The sequence below is a fragment of the Elephas maximus genome, chromosome 19, assembly GCF_024166365.1.
Source record: "Elephas maximus indicus isolate mEleMax1 chromosome 19, mEleMax1 primary haplotype, whole genome shotgun sequence".
Lineage (NCBI taxonomy): Eukaryota > Metazoa > Chordata > Mammalia > Proboscidea > Elephantidae > Elephas > Elephas maximus.
Genome location: NC_064837.1, coordinates 26,531,052 through 26,555,687, shown reverse-complemented (window position 1 = coordinate 26,555,687; position 24,636 = coordinate 26,531,052). Strand labels below are relative to the sequence as shown.

Genomic DNA, 24,636 nt, shown 5'->3' with positions numbered 1-24,636 from the left:
CATTGTTTTTTCATACAGTCCAGCTTTTCGTATAAGCTGGACTGTATGAAGAAGAACAGGCCATCAGGATTGGAGGAAAACACATTAACAAGCTGCCATATGACATAGTCTTGCTTGCTAAAATTGAAAAGAACTTGAAGCACTTGCAGCTGAAGATCAAAGACCATAGCCTTCAGTATGGATTACACCTCAACATAAAGAAAACAAAAATCCTCACAACTGGACCAATAAGCAGCATCATGATAAATGGAGAAAATATTGAATTTGAAAAGAATTTTATTTTATTTGAATTCACAATCAACATCCATGGAAGCAGCAGTCAAGAAATCAAAAGACACATTGCATTGGGCAAATCTGCTGCAAAAGACCTCTTTAAAGTGTTAAAAAGCAAAGAGGTAACTTTAAGGACTAAGGTACCTGACCCAAGCCATGGTGTTTTCAATCACCTCATATGCATGTGAAAGCTGGATAATCAACAAGGAAGACTGAGGAGGAACTAGTGCCTTTGAATTATGGTGCTGGCGAAGAATATTGAATATACCATGGACTGTCAAAGAATGAACAAATCTGTCTTGGAAGAAGTACAGCCAGAATGCTCATTAGAAGCAAGGATGGCGAAACTTCATCTCACATATTTTGGACAGGTTATCAGTAAGAATCAGTCCCTGCAGAAGGGCACCATGGTTGGTAAAGTAGAGAGTCAGCGAAAAGAGTAAGACCCTCAAGGAGATGGATTAGCACGGTGGCTGTAACAACGTGCTCAAGCATAACTATTGTGAGGATGATGTGGGACCGGCCAGTGTTTCATCCTGTTGTACATAAGGTCGCTTTGAGTAGGCACCGACTCTGTGGCACCTAATAAGAACAATAGAATGCAAAATTCACACAGGCTCTTTTGGAGATGGAAAAGGCTTTGGTCATTTGTGTTTCAGTATTTCCGGTCCGGTTGAATGTCTTGAAGAGATCAATATCTTCAAAGAGAGAGTATGGTGATTACATTTTTCTTTTGAATTAAAGTATAATTTCCGTAAAGTACGCAAATCTTAAGTGTACACTTTGATGAATATTTACATATGCATACACCCATGTACTGACTATCCAGATCAAGTATTTCCAGTACCCAGAATGCTCCCTGTGCCTTCCCAGTCGGTACTTACTCACTAATTTGACCTCTGTGTTAAATTTTAAAGATAAAATACAAAACTAAAAGAAATATCAAGCTTTTTGAGGGGTACTTTCAAGCGACAGACTCCTAGAGCAATTTTTTTCTGTTCTTAAGGATCCTTCACTAGCAAGGTGTGCTCAGCTAAGGCTTCTGAGACCTAGTGGGACCTATGTAAAGACAATTTCTTCTGCAGTATTGTGCTTTCTTTAGTAGGTGCTTTTGACTTATTGAAGAGCTATTTTTTGGGTTGGTATTTTAAATTATTTATGTAATGTGTTTGAGTTACTATATAAAGCACTTAGAACAGGACACATAGTAGCTGGATACATATAAGCCCTAGGTAAGTGATAGCTATTATTGTGAGGTATACAAGTGACAAAAGAAGTTTTGTCATTTCCATTTTAATAATTCTTAGAGCAAGATAAAAATGGAAGCTAAATTTCAGAATAAGGGGAAGAGTATTTACAGTTGAAATGATGAAGTAAAAGAGCTTAACAGATTTCAAAGGGTGGCTTGAGAAGACAAAGTAAATAAAATGGCATGTTCAAAGACCTGGAGTTAGAAAACCAAAAGGGAAGAACATGCTTGGCATTTCTTAAGCTGAAAGAGCTGAAGAAAAAATTCAAGCCTGAAGTTGCAATACTGAAGGATTCTACAGGGAAGATATTAAATGATGCAGGAAGCATCAAAAGAAGATGGAAGGAATACAAAGAGTCACTATACCAAAAAAAATTGGTTGAAGTGCAACCATTTCAGGAGGTAGCATATGATCAGGAACCAATGGTACTGAAGGAAGAGGTCCAAGACGCACTGAAGGCATTGGTGAAAAACAAGGCTGCAGGAATTGATGGAATACTGTCATGGATTGAATTGTATCCCCCCAAAATATCTGTCAACTGGGCTAGGTCCATGATTCCCAGCCTTGTATGATTGTCTCCTGTGATTTCCCTATGTGTTGGAAACCCTACCACTATGATGGAGCAAGCTGGATTAGCGGCAGTTATATTGATGAGATCTACAAGATTTGATAGTGCCTTATCTCTTTTGAGATATAAAGGAGAGAAACAAGCAGAGAGACATAGGGACCTCGTACCACCATGAAAGCAGTGCCGGGAGTAGAGCATGTCCTTTGGACCTGGCATACCTGTGCAGAAATTCCTAATCTGGGGGAAGGTTGATGAGAGTGCTGACAGAGAGAGACAGCCTACCCCTGGAGCTGATGCCCTGAATTTGGACTTCTAGCCTACTAGACTGTGAGAGAATAAATTTCTCTTTGTTGAAGCCATCCACTTGTGGTATTTCTGTTATAGCAGCACTAGATAACTAAGACAAATACCAATTGAGATGTTTCAACAAACGGATGCAGTGCTGGAAGTACTCACTCATCTATGCCAAGAAATTTGGAAGACAGCTGCCTGGCCAACCAACTGGAAGAGATCCATATTCATACCTATTCCAAAGAAAGGTGATTCAACCAAATGAGAAAATTATTGAACAATATCTATTAATATCACACACAAGTAAAATTTTGCTGAAGATCATTCAAAAGCAGTTGCAGCAGTACATCAATAGAGAACTGCCAGAAGTTCAAGCCGGATTCAGAAGAGGACGTGGAACCAGGGATATCATTGCTGATGTCAGATGGGTCCTGGCTGAAAGCAGAGAATACCAGAAAGATGTTTACCTGTGTTTTATTGACTATGCAAAGGCATTTGACTATGTAGGTTCTAACAAATTATCTATAACATTGTTAAGAATGGGAATCCTAGAACACTTAATTGTGCTTATGAATAACCTGTACATAGATTAAGAGGCAGTCATTAAAACAGAACAGGGGGATAGTACATGGTTTAAAATCAGGAAAGGTGTGTGTCAGGGTTGTATCCTTTCACCATACTTACTCATATGCTGAGCAAATAATCCAAGAAACTGGTCTATACGAAGAACTCAGCTTCAGGGCTGGAGCAAGGCTTATTAACAGCCTGCGTTGTGCAGATGACAAAACTTCACTTTGCCGAAAGTGAAGAGGACTTGAAGCACTTACGGATGGAGATCAAAGACCACAGCCTTCAGTATGGATTACACCTCAACATAAGGAAAATAAAAATCCTCACAACTGGACCAATAAGCAACATCATGATAAATGGTGAAAAGATTGAAGTTGTCAAGGATTTCATTTTACTTGGATCCAAAATCAACACCCATGGAATCAGCAGTCAAGAAATCAGATGAGGGGACCTAACAACAACATTTACAGTTGATTTAAAAATTGTCATTATCTTGGCAAGGTCTCTATCAAATTTGCCTTGAAATGAAAAATCATGATCTGTTAGTACTTCCTGACTTCCTTATAAAGAAATGAGCAAATGTCTTTTCTTATTCTGTCATACATTTATTTAGTGAGCACCTGTTGTATACTAAAAAACCAAACCAGCTGCCTTCCAGTTGATTCCTACTAATGCTGGTGAACAAGACGGGAAAAAAAATCCCTGTGCAAAAGCTTCGTATCTGGTATCTTAGTGTTAACACAGGCCCCAGAGCCTTTCCTATTACCAAGAAATTTCATCTTTGTTTTATATCCATGATTTTGTTCCACTCTCCTAATGTCTCACAGCTTAGAGAATTAAGAAATGATGACGCCAAAGCCAACCTCTGCCTCAGTTCTGAGATCAGCAGGTAAATTGTAAAAGGAAAAAAGGGAAAGGCACAGAGAAAGTGGAACATGGTTAATTACGAAGACTATTCCCCTTTCATAAATCACAGAGGATCAAGGTGCTAATATGTATGTTGAAATAAACTGGTCTAGCAAGAAGTCCTGCTTGGGCTTTTTATCATCTTCCGAACTTAAATAGAACTGAGCCACATCGTTATTATTTTAGGTTAGGTGATGACAACAGCGGTACCGCTTCCAAAGATGGGTTATCTGATGGTTCTCTTAGAAATGCAGGCTAAATGCAGGTTTAAGGAAGGTCTGTCTATATTGATTTATCAAGGTAACTTCCAAATTTTTCCATGCCAGGATCCCCGTTTCTAAAAAAATTATAGCTCCTGATACCCACCCAGGGCCATGGGTTTAGATTTTGTCTACAAACCCAGGTTAGTTATTGAAACAATGAAACTTTCTCCCCATTTTAAAATTAATCATTCAATCAGAGACTCTGATCGGTACGTGAAATTCAATATGTCACACTGGCTTACTAAATCTAGCCGAAAGCAAAGAAATGTTTTCGGTGGACCGGTCCGCGTTAGCGCCCCTGATGACTCTCATCAGTGACTTTTTGAAAAATTTTTTTTTATTATTATACGTTATCCTACACTCTTTGTTTTTGTTGTTGTTGCTGGTGTTGAAAACCGAGGGCGCAGGATGGGAACAGAAAAAAAGAAGCCAACATCCTTAGGGAAAATTCATTTCAAGCTACGTTCAGGTAACTGCTTTCGATCCGCAAGCGCCTTCGCGGTCCCCCGACCACGTCCAAGCCTCGCGCGCATCTAGCCCCGCCCATCCTAGCCCCTCCCCTGCTATCTTGTCCTCCAGAGTCTCCCTCCCACCTCCCGGAGGGGTTCCTGCTGCAATCCCACATTCAGCCGCAGGGAGGTGCCAGCTGCCGCAAGAGCCGAAGGGCCCTCCCCACTGGCGGAGGTGGCGGAAGCGGAAGAGGCGGGAGCTAGGGAGCACGTTACGTGAGTACGTGCGAGAGTAAAGGCAGGATTGCAGGAATAGACGGTGGACTTTGTTTGCGCGTGTTGGCGGGTGTGAATTTTCTGACTGTGGTGTAGAGTTGGAACCTCATGGCGGAGATAATCCAGGAACGCATAGAAGATCGGCTCCCCGAATTGGAACAGCTGGAGCGCATCGGCTTGTTCAGCCATGCGGAGATTAAGTGAGGGAGCGCTGGGGAAGAAGAAGAGCTGGGCGGGCTGAGGGGAGCTTGGGGGCGTGTGCGTGGCGGGGGCACGGATGGGGGCACTTTTATTTTCCTAACGTGGTGGAAGCCCATTTCCGGATTTTGATGATACCTAGAATTAATTCTCATCCATTGCGAGATGGTCCATCTGTCTGTCCGTTTATCCATCAAACATATTGACAGCCTTTCTTAGAGCCAGGTCTTGAGGCTACAAAAATGATAAAAAACTGGGTCGCTGCCCATCAGGAGTTAACAGTCCACTGTGTGTGTGTGTGTGTGTGTGTGGTGGGAGAGACAGATTAAACATTTAGATTACCGTACGGTGTACTCTAAATTGATTGCACTACATTGTACTCTTCTGAAGATGTGAAAGTGGCAAGTCAGGAGGAGCGAATAAGTTTTCCTAGGCTTGAAGACGGGGACCATTGGGTTTCGTATTTTACCCCAGCGCCTAGCTACAGCTCCTGGGACATAGTTGGCATTCAGTGATTTATTTGTTAAAATTAATTGAGCTTAATAGTTGTTAAATGGTTTTCGGTTACTGTTTCTTTGTTTTGCAATGACTAAATTTAGTAACGTGCCTATGGGACTCGTAAACATTTGTTAATGGAACAGTATAACAGTGTAGACTCTTAATAAGGTCCTCAGTAAGTCTTTACTATTACCACCCATAAAGACAGTTGTCTTCCACATCTTGCATTAAATTCTTGTAGCATACATGTGTTGTGTATTCCCGGTTTGGCTAAGGATAGTGAATGTTTTCCTATAAATCTTTTGTAGCAATAAACCTTTTCATTCTAGGTTTTTTTTTTTTAATTGTTGAAAATTTACAAATAGTAATTTAGGAAAGAGACTTGATTATTACTAAAATCTAAGCAATCTGAATGTGGAGAGAAAAAGATCTTTTGTAATACTTCATATAAGTAATGTAAAGTACTTAACATTATTTGCTTTGCTGATAGAAATGTAAATGGTACTGGTTATAGAGTAAGGTAATTTTCATAAAAATTTTAAAGTAAATCTTGATGCAGTTAAGAACACAGAAGTAATCATGTATGCTTGTATGCCATAGATACTTGTATTTGGTATTTACGTGTTTTGGTAAATATGTTTTAAAAATATATTAAAAATAAAGAGATTTTTAAGAAAAAGTTCTTTAACTTTTGCTCTTTTGAAGTGTTATATTTTAAATGGCTTTCTCCTCAGAGCTATCATTAAGAAGGCTTCGGATCTAGAATACAGAATACAGCGAAGAGCCCTTTTTAAGGAAGATTTTATCAATTATGTTCAAGTAAGTGAACACTTTCATCTCTTCTTAATCCCCTCACAGATTTTAAATCAGGTAAAATATAGAACTGTGAGTGTGGTATTAATATTCTACAAAATTCTAGAATCTGTGATAAAACAGGTAGTTTTTGAACTGATAAGAAATAGAGGTAATTATTGGGAGTAGCCTTGCTCTTAGCGCTAAGGCTTTAGTCCTTGCCAGATTGAACTCCCTTCTTTTTTTCTATTGAATTAATAGATCAGAGACACAGTGTATCAAGATTTAAGCAAGGATTTGATAAACAGCTTCTTGTGGGACAAGATAGAGGAATGGGAGTTTGATGATAGTAGATGGTTAAAAAGTTAACACTGTGTGTCAGTAAATCTGTCAGGCTGGAAGAAGTAAAATGAAATCCTCGACAACTTCAGTCTTTTCTCCATTTATATGATGTTGCTTATCGGTCCACTTGTGAGGATTTTTGTTTTCTTTATGTTGAGATATAGTCCATACTGAAGGCTGTGGTCTTTGATCTTCATTAGTAAGTGCTTCAAGTCCTCTTCACTTTCAGCAAGCAAGGTTGTGTCAGCTGCATAACGCAGGTTGTTAATGAGTCTTACTCCAATCCTGATGCCCCGATCTTCTTCATACAGTCCAGCTCCTTGGATTATTTGCTCAGCATATAGATTGAATAGGTGTGGTGAAAAGATACAACCTTGATGCACACCTTTCCTGACTTTAAAACAATCAGCATCCCTTTGTTCTGTTCGAGTGACTACCTCTTGATCTGTGTACAGGCTCCTCATGAGCACAATTGAGTGTTCTGGAATTCTCATCCTTTGCAATGTTATCCATAATTTGTTATGATCCACACAGTCAAATGCTTTTGCATAGTCAATAAAACACAGGTAAACATCCTTCTGGTTTTTTCTGCTTTCAGCCAGGATCTATGTGACATCAGCAATGATATCCCTGGTTCCACGTCCTCGTCTGAATCTGGCTGGAATTTCTGGCAGCTCCCTGTTGATATACTGCTGCAGCTTTCAGCTAGTATACTTTTGTCTGCTTTATTTGTTGATGTATCAGCTAAGATTTTATTTGAAGACCTTTTTTTTTTTTATTGTGTTCTAAGTGAACGTTTACAAACCAAGTCAGTCTGTCATACGAAAACTCACATACACCTTGTTGTATATGCCTAGTTGCTCTCCCTCTAATGAGACAGCACACTCTTTCCCTCCACTCTCTGTTTTCGTGTCCATTCGGCCAGTCTCTGCCCCCATTGCCCTCCCGTACCTTCTCCAGACAGGATCTGCCCACATAGTCTCATGTGTCTACTTGGTCCAAGGAGCTCACTGCTCACCAGTTCATTTTCTGTCCCATAGTCCAGTCCCATCCCTGTCTGAAGAGTTGGCTTTGTGAAGAACTCTTTTTTTTAACTAAAAGTCTGAGCACACTCTTGTAGACTAGATGTTTGGAAAGTTACTTGAATTTTGATACTATAGCTCTTGTAAGTCTTACGGTTTTAGTAACTTTTTAAAAAATATCTAAAGTGATTATAGGTCCCTTGGTGGTGCAGACAGTTAACACACTTAACTGCCAACCAAAAAGGTGGGCGGTTCAAGTCTTCTCAGAGGCACCTTGGAAGAAAGGCCTGGCTATCTACTTCTGAAAAATTAGCCATTGAAAACCCTATGGGGCACAGTTCTACTGTGACACACATGTGGTTGCCATCAGTCATTATCGACTTCATGGTAACTTTTTTTTAAGAGATTATAAGTGTGCTAATTATTATATGTGTTTGTGAGCTTTGGAAACCCTGATGGCGTAGGGGTTAAGGGCTATGGCTGCGAACCAAAGGGTTGGCAGTTCAGATCCACCAGGTGCTCTTTGGAAACTCTATGGAGCAGTTATACTTTGTCCTGTAGGGTCGTCGCTGTGAGTCAGCATCGACTCGATGGCACTGGGTTTGGTTTTTGGTTTCGGTGAGCTTTACAAATATAAGATGAATTTTTCAGTGAATGCTAGGTATTCATCTTCATAACAAAATAATTTTTACTTTATATTCTTGATTTTTTGTTTTTTTGTATGATTTTAATTAAATGCATTTTCTGTGTTTAAAAGGTTATAGTAATTTTTGTTTTCTCAGTATTTGTATATTTTTTATCCGTAGTATGAAATTAATCTTTTGGAGCTGATTCAGAGAAGAAGAACAGTAAGTAGATGATTTTCTGGAAGTTGGGGGACAAGGGAAACAGAATTATGCAGTGTGGCTCTATAGCTGGAACTTAGGTTTGGGAGGCACTTGGCCTTGATAAATTGTGTGGTGACATGCCTGTAATTATTTGCTTCCCCCATCAGTACTGTTTAATGATAAAGTAGGAATGTTGCTTCGGATAAATGTGATTGACATGAGGCTTTGGTTTTTTTGTCCTCTTTTAGCGCATTGGGTATTCATTTAAGAAGGACGAGATTGAGCATTCTATCGTAAGACGAATACAAGGCGTCTTCCGACGTGCTTCATCAAAGTGGAAGGTAAGTGATCAGAGTGTCCTTGACTGTAGAAGATGTGAGGATGTGTGTTACACATGTTATGACTTAGGTGTTCAAATGTACTGTTCTGTAGTCTTATCTTGGGTATCTCAGGTCTTATCTTTCTGATGGCATCATTGCTTAAAACATTTTTTCAACCAGTTAACAGGCCACTAAGAAAATTGATCTCACTACCTTGTAATTGGTGTTGAAAACAGGGTATTTGATACATAATTGAGGATCAAAAAATTGTCTGGGAGATGGTTGAATGTATTTCTGAGCAGAGCTTCTGTTCATTTGTGGTTCGAACCCCTGCTGAGAATTTGCATTTTTAACAAGTTCCCAGGCAATGCTTGTGCTGCTGGTTAGGGACCAATTCTGAGAACCACTAGTAGAGTAGCAGTTCTCAAAATTTATTACACATAAGAATCACCTGGGGATTTTGTTAAATTGTAGATTCTGATTTAGTATATCTGGGGTGGAAACAAATATTCCCAGCAGGGCTTTGAACCGGAACAAACTGATAGAAGGTCTGTTTCTAAGTAAAGTATGTTGAAGAGTAGGGAGGGTTGCAGTTTGGGAGTGTGAAATAAATGCTTAGAGTAGGGACCGCTCCTCAGTAACTTAATTCTGTCCAGGTTTGGCTCTGGGGCTGGTCATATTACATGAAATGTTTATATGTGCTTTGGGTTCTGGGGAATGGCAAATTTTGTGTTTTAACCCCTCGTTGAGATTATAAGAACTTCACTGAACAAATTGGATAGCTGTTTTTGAGTATGGTGGGAGGATGTTGAGGGAATGGAGTGAGTTATGGCTTAGAGATGCAAGGACTCGGTGAGGACAAGCCTAATGGGCTGAGGGGCATGGTAACAAATTGGATTTTCTGAGATCTGCCTTTGTTTCTAAGAAAGTTAATCACTGCAAAGATGTATTATATATAAAGGTGAATTGAGGCAACTTACCGCGTTGCTTTTCTTGCAGGATGACGTTCAGCTGTGGCTGTCATATGTGGTCTTTTGTAAGAAATGGGTGAGTATTGGGGAGCCAGGTCTTGCTCTCTTTTCTTTTCTTTCAGTCAGTCTGCCTTTTAAGCCTCGTACTTCCTTACTGAACTCCATGTTTTCTCCACAGTTGTAGAGATATCCATGGTTCCTTTGGTTTTCTCCAAAGTTATAGAGACAAAAAAAATTCAAGAAGGCTGAAGTTCAGTGTAATAGCGTTTGTATATCTGAATGAGTATTTTCCTAAATGAGTTCCGTGTCAGTTGAAAAGAAAGCGATTGCTACGTGTATTTGTTGAGGAAAGATGAGTTATGTTCAGAATGGTTATGTTTAAGCGCTTTCACCCAGAGTTGTCCAAAACTTTATTAAGAAGTGACTGAGTGTGTGTGTGTATAGGATGAGAAAGGGACGTCTCAGTTTTTTCTCTGGTGGTACGAGAAAATGACAATTGTGACTATTGCTTTGCCCCTAGCAATAGCAGTTCTCACTCTGTTGGGTTTTACAATTGGCGAGGATACAGGACAGATTAGCTAGAGGCTAATGACGTTGATTTCACAGTGCGAGGAATACAAAGCTTTTTTTCTCTTTTTTACAGGCTACCAAAGTTCAACTTAGCAAGGTATTCTCTGCTATGTTGGCCATTCATTCAAACAAGCCAGGTATGGTGAAATCTTTGTCTTTTTTTTTGTTTTGTTTTAAACACTATTTAGACTTAAGCATTTTGGAATTTATTTTACTTTATAAACCTAAGAGAAATTGTTTTGAGGACTTGAGCTTAGGTAGTTGGTCTGAGCAGTTGTTGCTGAATAGCCTTTTCTTAGTTCATTCCTGCCTGCTGTACGTTAGTTACTGTACCAGGTGTATCTGTAGACAAGGACTGTGTTTCTTTTTAGTAGATGGTGAGATAAACTCTTCGGTACTTTGGGGAACTTTCTATTTGGAGTCAGGCAAAATCTGAGGGATTTCAAAAACTTGAAGGGGAAAATGTTAATACAGATTTTAGAACAGTGTCTGGCACAAAGTAGGTACTTGTGTTTGTAAGGAAAAGACTTCTGGTTAATTATGGGTGAATGACACATTATAGTGGAGGTGCAGTGCCTATTCTCAGGGTATAAATGTCTCAACCAGGTATGTCGTACTACGCAAGACTCAAATAGGCTGTATTGGCCATGGTTTACTCAGAAGGATATAGCAGAGTAGCAGTTGGCATGTTTCTTCAGACTTCTGGTTCCCTAGGTGACAGTTCAGGTGTGAGAGGACAATACCGCATGAGTGGGTGGGGGAGCCATTCTGGCTTGGAAGGCCCATGGATGGGCATAGCTTCCTGGTGCCTAGCAAAGCCATAGTGAGTTTCAGGAGTTACATGCTCAAGAAAGCCCAAGGCAATGGCTGTCCATTAATCACAGCCCTCCAAGTCCACATGTGGTTACCAGCCGTGGGTCGTTTATTTATTTATTTTTCATGATTTTTTTTTTTCTTGTACTCTGGATGAAGGTTTACAAAGCAAATTAGTTTCTCATTAAACAGTAATATACATATTGTTTTGTGACATTGGTTGCCAACCCCAGGACATGTCAACACTCTCCCCTTCTTGACCTTGGGTTCCCTGTTACCAGCTTTCCTGTACCTTATTGCCTGCCTTCTTGTCCTTGCCCTTGGACTGGTGCGCCCATTTAGTCTCATATCGTTTTATGGGCCTGTCTAATCTTTGGCTGAAGGGTAAACCTCAGGAGTGACTTTAGTAGTGAGTTAAAAGGGTGTGCTGAGATGGCTGCTCACAAGCTTTTAAGACCCCAGGCGCTACTCACCAAAACGAGATGTAGAACATTTTCTTCATAAACTATGTTATGCCAGTTGACCTTGATGTCCTCAAGAACCATGGGTCATTTTTACCATAAGCAATCTTGCCAAATAACATAGCTGAGCTTTATTAAGTTGCTAGGGAAATGGCTAGAATTTAACTCAGTGTTAAGTTCCCATAGAGAAAGGCAGAGAGGTTTTGTTTTTAAGCCTTTATGTCCAGCAGGTACAATTAAAAATTTACTTTTTAAATTATGAACTATTTCCAAGAGAGAAAAACTACTTAAAATGGAGAAAAAAATAATCTGATTTCATCGATTCTAAGATGTAAATTCTTTTTCTGGGGTTTTCACAACTTTAAAATTTGTGTGACTTAAAATGGTGGTGGCCTGAGATTTGATGAACTACATTATCAGGTAATCATGTACCCATTATCCATACTGAACAGATACTAACATTTACCTGTTTGCTTTACAATGCTTTTTTTAAGTTTAGTTAAAATAAGAAAACTTCACAGATATCTCTTAGAAGCTCATTTCTCTATATACCCTTCTTTGGTAAGACTTCTTAAAAAGTTCTTTGACTATTACTATTGGAGCATTGGTCTTTTTTCGTTTGACTTAATTATATTGACTGAAGTGAAGTCTGATGATTTTCTTCATTTCTAGCTTTGTGGATTATGGCAGCCAAATGGGAAATGGAAGATCGCTTGTCTTCAGAAAGTGCAAGACAGCTATTTCTTCGGGCTCTGCGCTTTCACCCAGAGTGTCCAAAACTTTATCAAGAAGTGAGTGTGTGTCTGAGTGTATAGGATGGGAAAGTGACGTTCCTGTTTCTCTGGAGATGCATATCCTTTCTTATTGCTAAGTTAAAGAAAACTTCAGTTTATAGAGGCCAGTGATAAGTGTGTTGGGGAGCTTCTGGGGGCAAGGGAGCCAGGACGGTGAGTAGAAACTTCTTTATATTTCTTGGCCAGTGTTAAGTGTGGACAGTGTACAGCTTCTAGGTTGTTAGAGGTTTCCCACTAGGGTTAGGAGAAATAGGGGACTGAACCCTATTTTTATTTAAAAGGGGAGCCAAAGTTTAGAGATCTTTTTTTTTTTCTTGTTTCTTGTTATTTTTGGTCTTCTCTCTTCCTGTTTTCTTCACTTCTTCCTTCTCTTTCTCTTGGTCTCTTTTTCTTGAGATGGGTACCCTGTTAGTACCTCCTTACCCTCTTGGGAAATTTATTCCCTTTTAGAGGAGGGGTGCTTTAAAATATTGATGGCCAGGCTCTTGAGAGAAAAATGTTTATAATGGTGTATTTTTGGAAACTGCCCTTTTCTGAGGCATTTCTCAGAATTTAGTGTTCAAATGAAAAGGAAAAAGATATAGGTGTTTATGCTAATAGGTTTTATAGAAGCCACATCTGTATTTTTGGTGTTGTAGTAATTAATGGTGTTTTTATATCATAGCCTTGTGTTTGTTGCCTTCTTTTCATGTTCTGTTAGATGTCCCTTTTCTGCGTTTATGACTTTAATTGAGAAACTATTGTAAGAAGCAATCTTGCTACTATTGGAAGGTTATTGTATAGTGTCGCCATTTATATGCTTTTGGAGGTGCTCATAAATGCCCATACTTGTATTTTCTAGAATGGAAATAGATCTGTTGCCTATTCCTATCAAAAGTGATTGGAGTTTATTATAGACAGAGAAAACACTTGTATGAAGAAAATAACAGAAAAGTATTTATAGTCTTACTATGTATATTTTTTGTGTATTGTGAACACTTAGAACATATGTTTTATTTCTTGAAAATGGCATTATCCTACATATTCTTGTGTTCTGCATTTTTGTATATAGTTGCATGTTAGTATATATTGACCTATGTCAGTGGTATTCAGACTTTTTGATCTTCAGACCCCTTTCAACCTTAAATAGTACCGAGTAGCCAAAGAGCTTTTGTTTATATGGGCTATGTCTATTAATTTTTATTGTATTAGAAATTAAAACAGAGGAATTTAAAATTTTTATGTATTAATTCATTAAAAAATAATAAATACATTACAAATAACCTGTTGACCGTTCAGAGACCCTGAAAGTTTGTCTGGGACCCCCAGGTATCCCGAGACCACATTTTGAGAGCCTCTAATCCACACTATCTGTTTTCATAGCTGCAGTTCTTAAAAAAGTAAAGGTGATTTTTTTATTTTATACTATAAAAGTAATATGTGCTTATAGAAAACTGGGGAACAAAATCAGACAAGTGAAAGCACAGAGAAGGAAAAAACTATGATGGACTGAGGATAAGCAGTGTAAACACTGCAGTGCATTTCCTTACAGCATTTTGGTTTCCGTACACATTTTTCATGTAGGGGTAATTGTGTTGTATGTACAATTTTGTAACCAGCTTAAAAACAAAGCAGAATAACAGAATTGTGGTGTGCCATTACCTGTATCAGCACTTTCCCTGTCATTGGGCATTTAGATTGTTTCCAGTATTTGCTCTTACACTTTTGTTTATGAAACTTTTGGGTATTGAGGATTATTTCTCTATGATAGATTCCTAGTAACAGAATTACTAGTTTAAAGAGTATAAACTTTTAAAAGTTTTTTTTGAAATCATTTTATTTTATATTGTTGTAGAGAATATATACAGCAAAACATATACCAATTCAACAGTTTCTACGTGTACAATTCAGTGACATTGATTATATTCTTTGAGTCATACAACCATTCTCACCCACCTTTTCTGAGTTGTTCTCTCTCATTAATATAAACTCACTGCCCCCAAGGTTCCTATCTAACCTTTCGAGTTGCTGTTGTCAATTTTCTCCCATAAAGGTAGATCTTAAAAGAGCATACTGCTTAAGCAGACATTATTTACTAGTTAACCTAAACTATTATTTACTTTTAAGAAGACTTCAGGGGATATTTCTGGTTTAAGGTTTAAAGATAATCTCGAACCAGTAGTTTCAGGGATTCATCCAGCCCCCATGGCTCCAGAAAGTCTGGAGTCTGTGAGAATTTGAAGTTCTCGTCTGCAGTTCCTACCCTCCCCCTCCCCCGCTTTGATCAGGATTCTTCTATAGGATCTTGGATCAAAATGTTCAGTAATGGTAGCACCATCCAGTTCTTCTGGTCTCATGGCAAAGGAAGCAGTTGTTAATGGAGGCCATTAGCCACACACCCTGTTTCCTCCTCCTGTTCCTGACTCTCTTTCTTCCTCTGTTTCTCTGGGTGTATAGACACCCAACTGTTGTACCTTGATGGCTGCTTGCAAGCTTTAAAGACCCCAGGCACTATGCAGTGAACTGGGAAGTAGAACAGAAGCACTGAACACATGATTAGGTCAAATAACTGAGATGTTCCATGAAACCACAACCTTAAACCTGCAAACTGGAATCAAATCCCATGAGCCGTTTGGTTGTACATAATCAGCCTCAGCAGCTACTCTTTTTACTTCTTTAAGATTTTTGATTTATATCTCAAAATGCTTGCCAGAAGAGCGTAATACATTATCATTTTCACCACACCTTGTTGTTGTCAGCTAGTTTTGTAAAAATAAAATATGAGACTCCCCTCAAGCTCCCCAGATTCAATACTTATGGGTAAAAAAATGGTACATTATGTATTTCTGATTAAAAAAAAAAATTCTCCACAAAGATTTTTCAGTTCATTATTTCTCCTCTGTAGTACTTTAGGATGGAGCTGATGCATGCTGAGAAACTGAGAAAGGAAAAGCAAGAATTTGAAAAAGCCAAAATGGAAGTGGTAAGATTCTAATACGTTGTCACTTGTTAGCAATATGTAGTGTTTTGAGCCTGTTTAGCAGTAGGAAAAAAAAAGTCTTGGGAATGTGTTTTTCTTTCCAACTTAATGTTGTTACATTTTGAAACTTTAAGATGAGTCTAGAGTTGATTTATTTAAATGTGTTTAGTTACAAAAGTAGGCAAGTGATCATAGAAATGAATAATGATGGAATGGTCAAAAGTTACTTTTAATATTGTATTTCATTAAATTGTATGTTAATGGATTGAAAGAAGCTGAAGAAAGTTGTGAAGTGTGTGGTTCCTTAGGCTTCTTTCTTTTCGTTTTTATGTGATTTTTTTTCTTTTACTGTGCTTTAAGTGAAAGTTTACAGTTCAAGTTATGTAGTTTCTCATACATAAATTTATACATACTTTTTTTTAATCGGACTTAACTATAAATTTTTTTTCAAAATTTTTATTGTGCTTTAAGTGAACGTTTAAAAACCAAGTCAGTCTCTCATACAAAAACTTTACATACCCCTTGCTATATACCCTTAGTTGCTCTCTCTCTAATGAGACAGTACACTCCTTCCCTCTGCTCTCTATTTTCGTGTCCATTTGGCCAGCTCCTGACGCCCTCTACCCTCTCATCTCTTCACCAGACAGGAGCTGCCCACATTGTTTTATGTGTCTACTTGATCCAAGAAGAAGCTCACTCTTTACCAGTATCATTTTCTATCCCATAGCCCGGTCCAGTCCCTGTCTGAAGAGTTGGCTTTGGGAATGGTTCCTGTTTTGGGCTAACAGAAGGTCTGGGAACCGTGACCTCTGGGTTCCGTCTAGTCTCAGTCAGACCATTAAATCTGGTCTTTTTATAAGAATTTGAGGTCTGCATCCCACTGCTCTCCTGCTCCCTCAGGGGTTCTCTGTTGTGTTCCTTGTCAGGGCACTCATCAGTTGTAGCCAGGCACCATCTAGTTCTTCTGGTCTCAGGCTGATGTAGTGTCTCGTTTATGTGGCCCTTTCTGTCTCTTGGGCTCATAATTACCTTGTGTCTTTGGTGTTCTTCATTTTCCTTTGCTCCAGGTCAGTTGAGACCAATTGGTACATCTTAGATGGCCGATTGCTAGCATTTAAGACCCTAGATGCCACTCTCCAAAGTGGGATGCAGAATGTTTTCTCAATAGATTTTATTATGCCAGTTGACGTAGATGTTGCCTGAAACCATGGTCCCCAGACCCCCGTGTGTACTACGCTGGCCCTCGAAGCGTTCAGTTTATTCAGGAAACTGCTTTTGGTTTAGTCTGGTTGTGCTGACCTCTCCTGTATTGTGTGTTGTCTTTCCCTTCACCTAAAATAGTTCTTATCTACCATCTAATTAGTGAAAACCCCTCATCCTCCCTCCCTCCCCGCTCTTGTAACCATCAAAGAATATTTTCTTCTCTGTTTAAACTATTTTTCGAGTTCTTATAGTAGCGGTCTCATACGTTATTTGTCCTTTTGCAGCTGACTAATTTCACTCAGCATAATGCCTTCCAGATTCCTCCATGTTATGAAATGTTTCACAGATTCATCATTGTTCTTTATCAATGTGTAGTATTCCATTGTGTGAATATACCGTAATTTATTTATCCCTTTATCCGTTGATGGACACCTTGGTTGCTTCCATCTTTTTGCTGTTTTAAACAGTGATGCAATAAACATGGGTGTGCATATATCTGTTCGTTACACGCACATTGCTATGTGACCCTAGTTGCTCTCCCTGCAACGTGACAGCACACTCTTCCTTTCCATCCTGAATTTCCCATGTCCTTTCAACCAGTTCCTGCCCCTTTTTGCCTTCTCATCTCACGTCTGGACAGGAGCTACCCATGTAGCCTCATGTATCTACTTGAGCTAAGGGAGCACTCTTCACATGCATATCATTTTATGTCTTATAGTCCAGTCTAATCTTTGTCCAAAGTGTTGGCTTTGGTCATGGTTTCAGTTTTGGGCTAAGAGAGCCTGGGGGCCATGTCTTCCACAGTCCCTCCAGTCTCAGTCAGACCCTTAAGCCTGGTTTATGTGATTTTTTATGTAAGAGAATAATTAAAAAAAAAAAGTTTTAAAATGTTGGCACTGAAAAAGAAACTTTGATACCTTCACATGTTATAGTGAGTTTCTGCTTGGAACATTTTTTCCAAATAAAATCTTTCACACAGGGCTAAACAAGGAACTTAAGACCTGCCCTATTATGATCTAAATGGGAGAGTGAGGCTTTAAAGCCTTGTGATCTTGTGGCCAGTCCAGAAACCTGCGAGAACAGTTTCAAGAACAGTGATTTTTTCAAGCAGCACATTTTATAAGTGAAGGAACTGGCCCGAAGATGAGGCGTTATTTGCTAGAAGTCGCATGGCACAGCTGGTTTAGGACTGTTAGTCTTCATGGTAGGGTTCTTTCTACTTAATGGCATTGCCCATGAAGTTACCTTCAATATACCTTCCTTTAGGAGAATCTTGATTATGCTGAAGAAATCCTTGCTGGTGAATTGGCACGGATCATCTACAAAAACTCTGTAAGCATAATTAAAGGTAGGTAGCTTCTTTTTTTTTCTATCTTTTGAAAGCAGAATGTCATGGTGGGAAAGGGTGATCATTCTATTTATAATGAGGAAGACTTTAATTTAAAAAATGTTTATTAGAATGTGTATACAGCTCTGAATGCCGAAATAACATCCCTCTCCTTTTACAGAGGGCATATTTCCCATTAGGATATGTTTGGACATTTTAGTTTTTATTGAGCACTTAAACTCATGTGGGAAGTTGAAAAGAAATAGATGATTCAGTCCATTCCCTCATGCCCTTAAGAAGCGTAGAATAAAGAAAGTTGGAAACAGTATGCTAATAATGGCTTTGTTTGTGTGATGGGGCTGTGGCTGATTTTTTTTTTTTCCCCAATTCAAAGGACCCAAAAATCTAACGTCGAGAAAATGATAAGTGGTTCTTTAGAGTCTTACCAGCAATGAACCTCCTGTGCTTTTTAAATTTTAGGTGCAGAATTCCACATGTCATTGCTTTCAATTGCACAGCTATTTGACTTTGCCAAGCATTTGCAAAAGGAAATTTATGATGAGTAAGTAAAATTGTGAAAGGTGACTCTATCTATTTCTGATCTTCTGATTGATTTCTTTAAGGGTTTGGGGTTGGATATTTAGGAGGGGGAAAAGCAGATACCACACTAAATCTTTGGAAGAAAAGTTAAATATTACATAAGAAAATATGTTCCTGGAGAAGTTGGTCTGACTCACTCATTGGTTTCGCTTGGAAAATAGTTTGTTTTTGTTCAGTAACAAATATATTCTAAGACTCATGTAAAAAACCACATCCTCCTTTCTTGGCATGTCTTTTGTCAATAAAATGAGTTCTACTCATGGACATTTATAGTTGCATGCTGCAGGTAATTTTATATAGTTAGGGAATTATTTGCAGCCTTCCTTTTGGGAACTTCCACACCTGGGTAGCACTTTCACTTTGACAAGAGATAAAATAGAACTTGGATCGGTTTGGTCTTTGGATATCTTTCAGGGTTTTGTAGACAATTAAGTTGATCCTTATGCTTTTTCTCTACGTCTGTTATTGTAGAAAACCAAGAGCCTGGATATAATACTAAGGCGTCAGGGCTCATGGAGGCTCATCCTATCACATATAACTGCGGATTTCATTTTGAGCAGTTGGTTCACTTGAAAGTTAACATTTGTGAGTGATATCTGAAACATTCTGAAACTCCGTAAATGTGTGACAGCCGTAACCCATGGACAAAATTCATCTGGAGGACCTGTTGGGAAATGGCTGTGGTGGTACTGAAATTGTTAAAGAGGTGTTCTATGTACATTTTTAGAGCATAGAAGAAGGTGTCTATGGTGTTCTGAGTGAGTCTCTTGTCGTAGGGCAGATGCCAGTAAGTGCATGTTTTAGCCTTCAGGCCCTACACACAGACGACCCTCTCACTTGGGATTATGTGGCACGGCGAGAATTAGAGATCAAGTCCCAGCCAGGAGAAGAGCGGCCTGTAACGAAACAAGCCAAAGCAGCAGAGGTGGGCCGGAAGGAGGAGAGGTGCTGTGCTGTATATGAAGAGGCAGTGAAGACTCTGCCCACAGGTGAGCTTGACCAAACCATGGTGTGGTATAGAAGGGATTGCACTCACGGGTGTTAAACTGAAGCTTTCATTCCCATTATCACCATCAATGTCAGGAAGCTCTCTATAGTGCAGTTTACAGTGTGCCTTACTCTCCACATTGTTCGTTCTTTCTCTGATGGTGAAAGATGGAACTAGAATGACTGATATTTAGTTATTTGGGGAAATGATAATTAAAGTTTCTTAACTATCATTCCGTAATTATTTTTTGATGTAGATTTAATTTTTATTCTGTAATATTGGAATTTAAAGGCCAAGTGGATAAGACTTATAATATGCAGAAAGCCCTTATTTTTCATATTTATGGCACTACTCAGTTGTCTCTCCCTAATATTTGAGATGTTACATAGGCTGTAATTGTAATAACTTTTCATCGGGCTAATTTAAACTCTGCTTTGGCGGCATTTTCCCTTTGGAGAAAAGATACATGTTGAATTTAGAGAATTGGTGATCTGATCATCAATCTGTCTGACTTCTCTAGCGGCCATGTGGAAGTGTTACATCAACTTTTGTATGGAGAGATTTAGTAAGAAGACAAACAGTGAATTCCTCAGAGAGAAGGTAAGGGCTTAGGTTCTGTGGTTACAGTGGCTGACTAGAAAATGACCGTGCTCTGAAAAAAGAACAGAAGTACAGCTCTTTTCCAGTCTGGGATATCCGCCTAGAGCTTCATGCTTAACCAGTGTCTTTCCCCGTGTGGGTGACCTGTCATGCTAAAGTTCTGAGTCTCGCGTGCCCTTACACCAGCAGCTAGTTAGGAGGTGCTCTCTTCTTCACCAGGCTGTGCTTGTGTGCCTTCCCAGCTCAGTCTGATCATGAGCCAAACGTTCATGGAGGAGCAGCTCGGTAGCACCTTCTCTGAATTCTCAGAAATATGTAAAACTGCTTTTGTCATTGTCAGAAGACCCTAGTGGGAATCTTTGTAATGGACTGAGGGATTTTTCTCATTTCAGAGGCTGGAAAGAACCATAATGGCGTTCAGAAAGGCACATGAGCTCAAGCTTCTGCCAGAATTCCAATACAAGCAGTGGGTAAGGACATAGAGAACACATTCACTACCAGTTAAATACACTTTATTCTGGTTCTTCAGTGCTGGTGTCATGCGTTTTCAATATATATAGTTATAGACCCATTGCCACTGAGTTGATTTTCTAACTCATAGTGACCCCATAGGACAGAGTAGAACTGCCCCATAGGGTTTCTAAGGCTGCAGTCTTTATGGGAGCAGACTGCCACATCTTTCTCCCGTGGAGCGGCTGAAGGGTTCGAACTGCCGACCTTTCAGCTAGCAGCTGAGCACGTGACCAGTGTGCCACCCGGGCTGCTTCATATAGTTATATAAGTAAGCCCATTTGGCAGCTTGATAGGGTTAATGTAGAAAGTATTTACATTTGGCTGTCAGTATTTGGTGTTTGCCAAAAATGAAATCCATACCAGTAAAGGGAACAATGTAATATAATAGGAAAAAATCAGAAGAAAGATTCACAGGTTGGGCTTATTCAGTTTGTCTACCTATCTGTCTTTTACTGAACATCCTTTTCCTGAAGGATGGCCCAGATTAAGGTGGCTAGCCCAGATTAACCACTGGTACGATAAAGACAAATTAGATGTATTCCTATATTTCAGAAGTTGACATTGTAGTGAGAGGTGTACTAAGCCTTGATTACCCTGTGTTATGGGTAAGGCCTGTTTCAGAGACCAGAATGATGTGCTGTGGGAATACACAGTTCCAGATCAGGTTTTGCTACTTAATATTTAGGTGACTTGGGGAAACTACTTGACCTTTATGTGTTTATTTTACTTGGTTTTAAGATAGTGATAATGACCCTTGTCTTTGCCATCTCACAAAGTCTTGAGAGGATTACATGAGCTGATGAATGTGTTAATGTATTTAAATACCTTCATGGGGGAAAAACAGGGCAAAAATTTTTGTATTTGTTGGTGCCTTCTATTTGTGTAATTCTTACCTTTTTTGATCTATATCATTATGTAATTTTTACATAATTGCAATTAATGTCTTGCTCTTGTATTTTATTTTTACATTAACATTTTTCTCATTCTTACACATGTATTTCCATAACATATATGCCATATAGTAACCTATTGTATTATTTATACCAAGACCCAGTTACCCTTGTATTATGGCATCTGTCTGGGAAAATCCCAGGCCTGGATGAATTCAACTGACACTGCTTGAGCTATTGAATGCTGGCGAGACAGTTGCACCCTATCAATTCAACTTGGTTTTAAGAGGTGCCTGGCAATCCTGCTGTATCCATTATTATCATTCTTTTGTCATTCACCACTCAAGCAGTTTCAAACATCCTGCTCTCGTCAAATCTCAGAGGCTGCCCTTCCGAACTCAACCACCCCATCGTTCATTTGGTCACCTAGCTTTTATTTATTTTTTTATTGTTGTAAAAATATATATAAATGTAACATTTGCCAGTTTGACATTTTTAATGTGTACATTTTGGTGACATCGATTAATTAATCACATTGTGCAACCATTACCAGTATCCATTGCCAGATTTGCCATCACCATAAACAGAAAACTGTTGCCTCCTAAACAGTGACTTCCCCTTTCCCTCTCCCTTCCACCCACCCCTGGTAACCATCAATAAACTTTGGTCTCTATACATTTGCGTATTCTAGCTATTTCATGTGAGTGAGATCATTGTGATTGACTTCACTCAGCATAACGTTTTCAGGGTTCGTTCATGTTGTAACACGTCTCAGGACTTCATTTCTCCTTGTGACTGAGGAATATTCCATTGTATGGATGAATATACCATATCTTGTGTGTATCCATTCATCTCTGGATGGACATTTAGGTTGTTTCCACCTTTTGGCTATTGTGAATAGCGCTGCAGTGAACATTGGTGTTCAGGTTTCTGTTTCTGTTGCTACCTTTCGAGTCTGGTGACCTTGCTTTTGGTGAAAGTCCTTCCGTTTACTGCCTCTGAACTTAAAACTTAGTGATTCTTTTTCCGGATTATTCTGTGGTTTCCCATTGCCCTTTGGATGAAGCCCAAAACTCTTTGACCTGGCCCCTGCCTGTATCCCCAGCCTCATCTTGTTCCATTCTCTAGCTTACATCCTACCCTCCGGCCATTCTGGATTTCTTTTTGTACCCTTATTGCCTCTCATTTTCATCCTCTTGCACATGTTAGTTGGGAGAGCCTTCTCTTTTCCTGGAGTCTTTGCTTTTACCTAGCTAATGCCTGCTCCTCAAGTCTTCGCTTAAATGTTGCTTCCTTTCTGGGAGTCCTTTCTCAGCACTTCCAGAGAGCTCTCGGTGCTCCTGCTTTGTACTTCTGTAGCATCTGATTCTTTTGCTGTCATGTCACTTATCAAACTCTGTCACTACTGCCAGATTGGAGGCTCTGTGGGTATCAGGGAACGTACCCCATTTGCTCATTATTGAATCTAGCATCTAGCATATATAGTGTGCAGTAAAAATGCTTGTTGAGTGAATTGATTATAGACTGTCATTGACCTGCTTTTCCACAATTTTGTAAAATTGGATTGATTTTAGGTTTTTTTTTTTTTTTGATACAAGTGTTTTTGAACAGATGAGATTTCCTTCCATTCAATTATTTCTTCTTTATTTTATTTTATTGTGTTGTGGGTGAAAGTTTACCTAGCAAATTAGGTACCCATTTAACAATTTTTATACACAACGTTCTGTGACATTGGTTACAGTTTTCACAATGTGTCAGCATTCTCATTATTTCCATTCAGTTCTGTTTCCATTGGTCTAGCTTCCCTCTGCCTCCCTGCCTTCTCATTTTAGGTAAATGTTGACTGTTTGGTCTCATATAGTTGATTGTTTAAGGAACACATTCCTTATGGATGATATTGTTTATTTTATAAACCAGCCTTTGGCTGAAAGGTGACCTCCAAAAATGGCTTCAATTCCAAGTTTGAAGGTTATTTTAGGGCGATAGCCTTGGGGGTTCCTCCAGTCTCTTTTGGTCCAGTAGGTCTGATTTTTTTTTAGGAATTTGAGTTTTGTTTTACATTTTCCTCCTGTTCTATTTGGGACCTTCTGTTGTGTCCCTGGTCAGAGCGATTGGTGGTGGTAGGCGGACACCATCTAGTTCTTTTGGTCTCAGGTTATAAGAGGGTGTGGCTTATGTGGGCTCTTAGTCCTGTGGACTAGTTTCTTCTTTGAGTCTTTGGTTTCCTTCATCTGTTCATTTATTTCTTGGGGGCATATTTATTAAAGTAAAATCACCAAGTTTAAGATACATATTTTTGAAAAAATACTGAGTTTTTGGTGAAAGATTGCACAGTAAATTAGATTCCCATTTAACAATTTCTATACATATTGTTCAGTGACATTGGTTACCTTTTCCACATTGTGTTAACATTCTCATTTCCATTTCGGGTGTTCTGCTTCTGTTAATCTAGCTTCCCTTTCCCACCCCCCATCCTGCACTTCTCATCTTTGCTATAGGGTAAATGTTGGCCATTTTTTGGCCTCATATCGATCATATAGATAATTTTTTTTCTTTAAAGGAGCACAGTACTTACTGGTGATGCTGTTTATTTTAAGAGCCAGTGTGTTATTTAGCTGAAGGGTGACCTCCAGGAGTGGTTTCAGTTCAGAGTTTAAAGGGTACATCAGGGCAGTAGTCTTGGAGGCTCCTCCAGTCTCTCTGGTCCAGTAAGTTTGGCCTTTCTTTTTTTAAGAATTAGAATTTTGTTCTACAATTTTCTCCCATTCTATCTGGGACCGTCTGTTGTGTCCCTGGTCAGGATGGTCAGTAGTGGTAGCTGGGCACCACCTAGTTCTTCTGGTGTCTAAACAGATGAGGCTGTGGTCCGTGTAGGTAGTTAGTCCAGTAGACTAGTTTCTTTTTTTGAGTCTTTGGTTTCCTTTTTTCCTCTTTGGTTCCAGACAAGTAGAGGCCAATAGTTGTATCTTGGATGGCTGCTCGAAAAGCTTTTAAGACCCTGGATGCTACTTACCAAACTAGGATGTAGAACATAAACTTCATAGACTGTGCTGTGCCAGTTGGCTGAGTTGTTCCACAAAACCATGGTCCTAAGTCTTCAAA

At 39.1% G+C, this 24,636-nt stretch overlaps 1 protein-coding gene across 1 annotated transcript in view; it reads left to right on the top strand.

Moving 5' to 3' along the window:
- The first annotated feature begins 4,839 nt into the window (after window positions 1-4,839).
- UTP6 (UTP6 small subunit processome component) overlaps window positions 4,840-24,636 on the top strand; it is a 32,935-nt gene continuing 13,138 nt past the window's right edge. Inside the window, exons 1-13 of the mRNA XM_049859667.1 lie at window positions 4,840-5,046; window positions 6,277-6,361; window positions 8,505-8,546; window positions 8,774-8,866; window positions 9,845-9,892; window positions 10,460-10,523; window positions 12,333-12,451; window positions 15,339-15,416; window positions 17,883-17,964; window positions 18,424-18,505; window positions 19,348-19,532; window positions 20,052-20,131; window positions 20,524-20,601. Coding sequence (XP_049715624.1) covers window positions 4,955-5,046; window positions 6,277-6,361; window positions 8,505-8,546; window positions 8,774-8,866; window positions 9,845-9,892; window positions 10,460-10,523; window positions 12,333-12,451; window positions 15,339-15,416; window positions 17,883-17,964; window positions 18,424-18,505; window positions 19,348-19,532; window positions 20,052-20,131; window positions 20,524-20,601 — 1,128 coding nt within the window. The 5' untranslated portion in view covers window positions 4,840-4,954. The remainder of the gene's footprint in view (window positions 5,047-6,276; window positions 6,362-8,504; window positions 8,547-8,773; window positions 8,867-9,844; window positions 9,893-10,459; window positions 10,524-12,332; window positions 12,452-15,338; window positions 15,417-17,882; window positions 17,965-18,423; window positions 18,506-19,347; window positions 19,533-20,051; window positions 20,132-20,523; window positions 20,602-24,636) is intronic.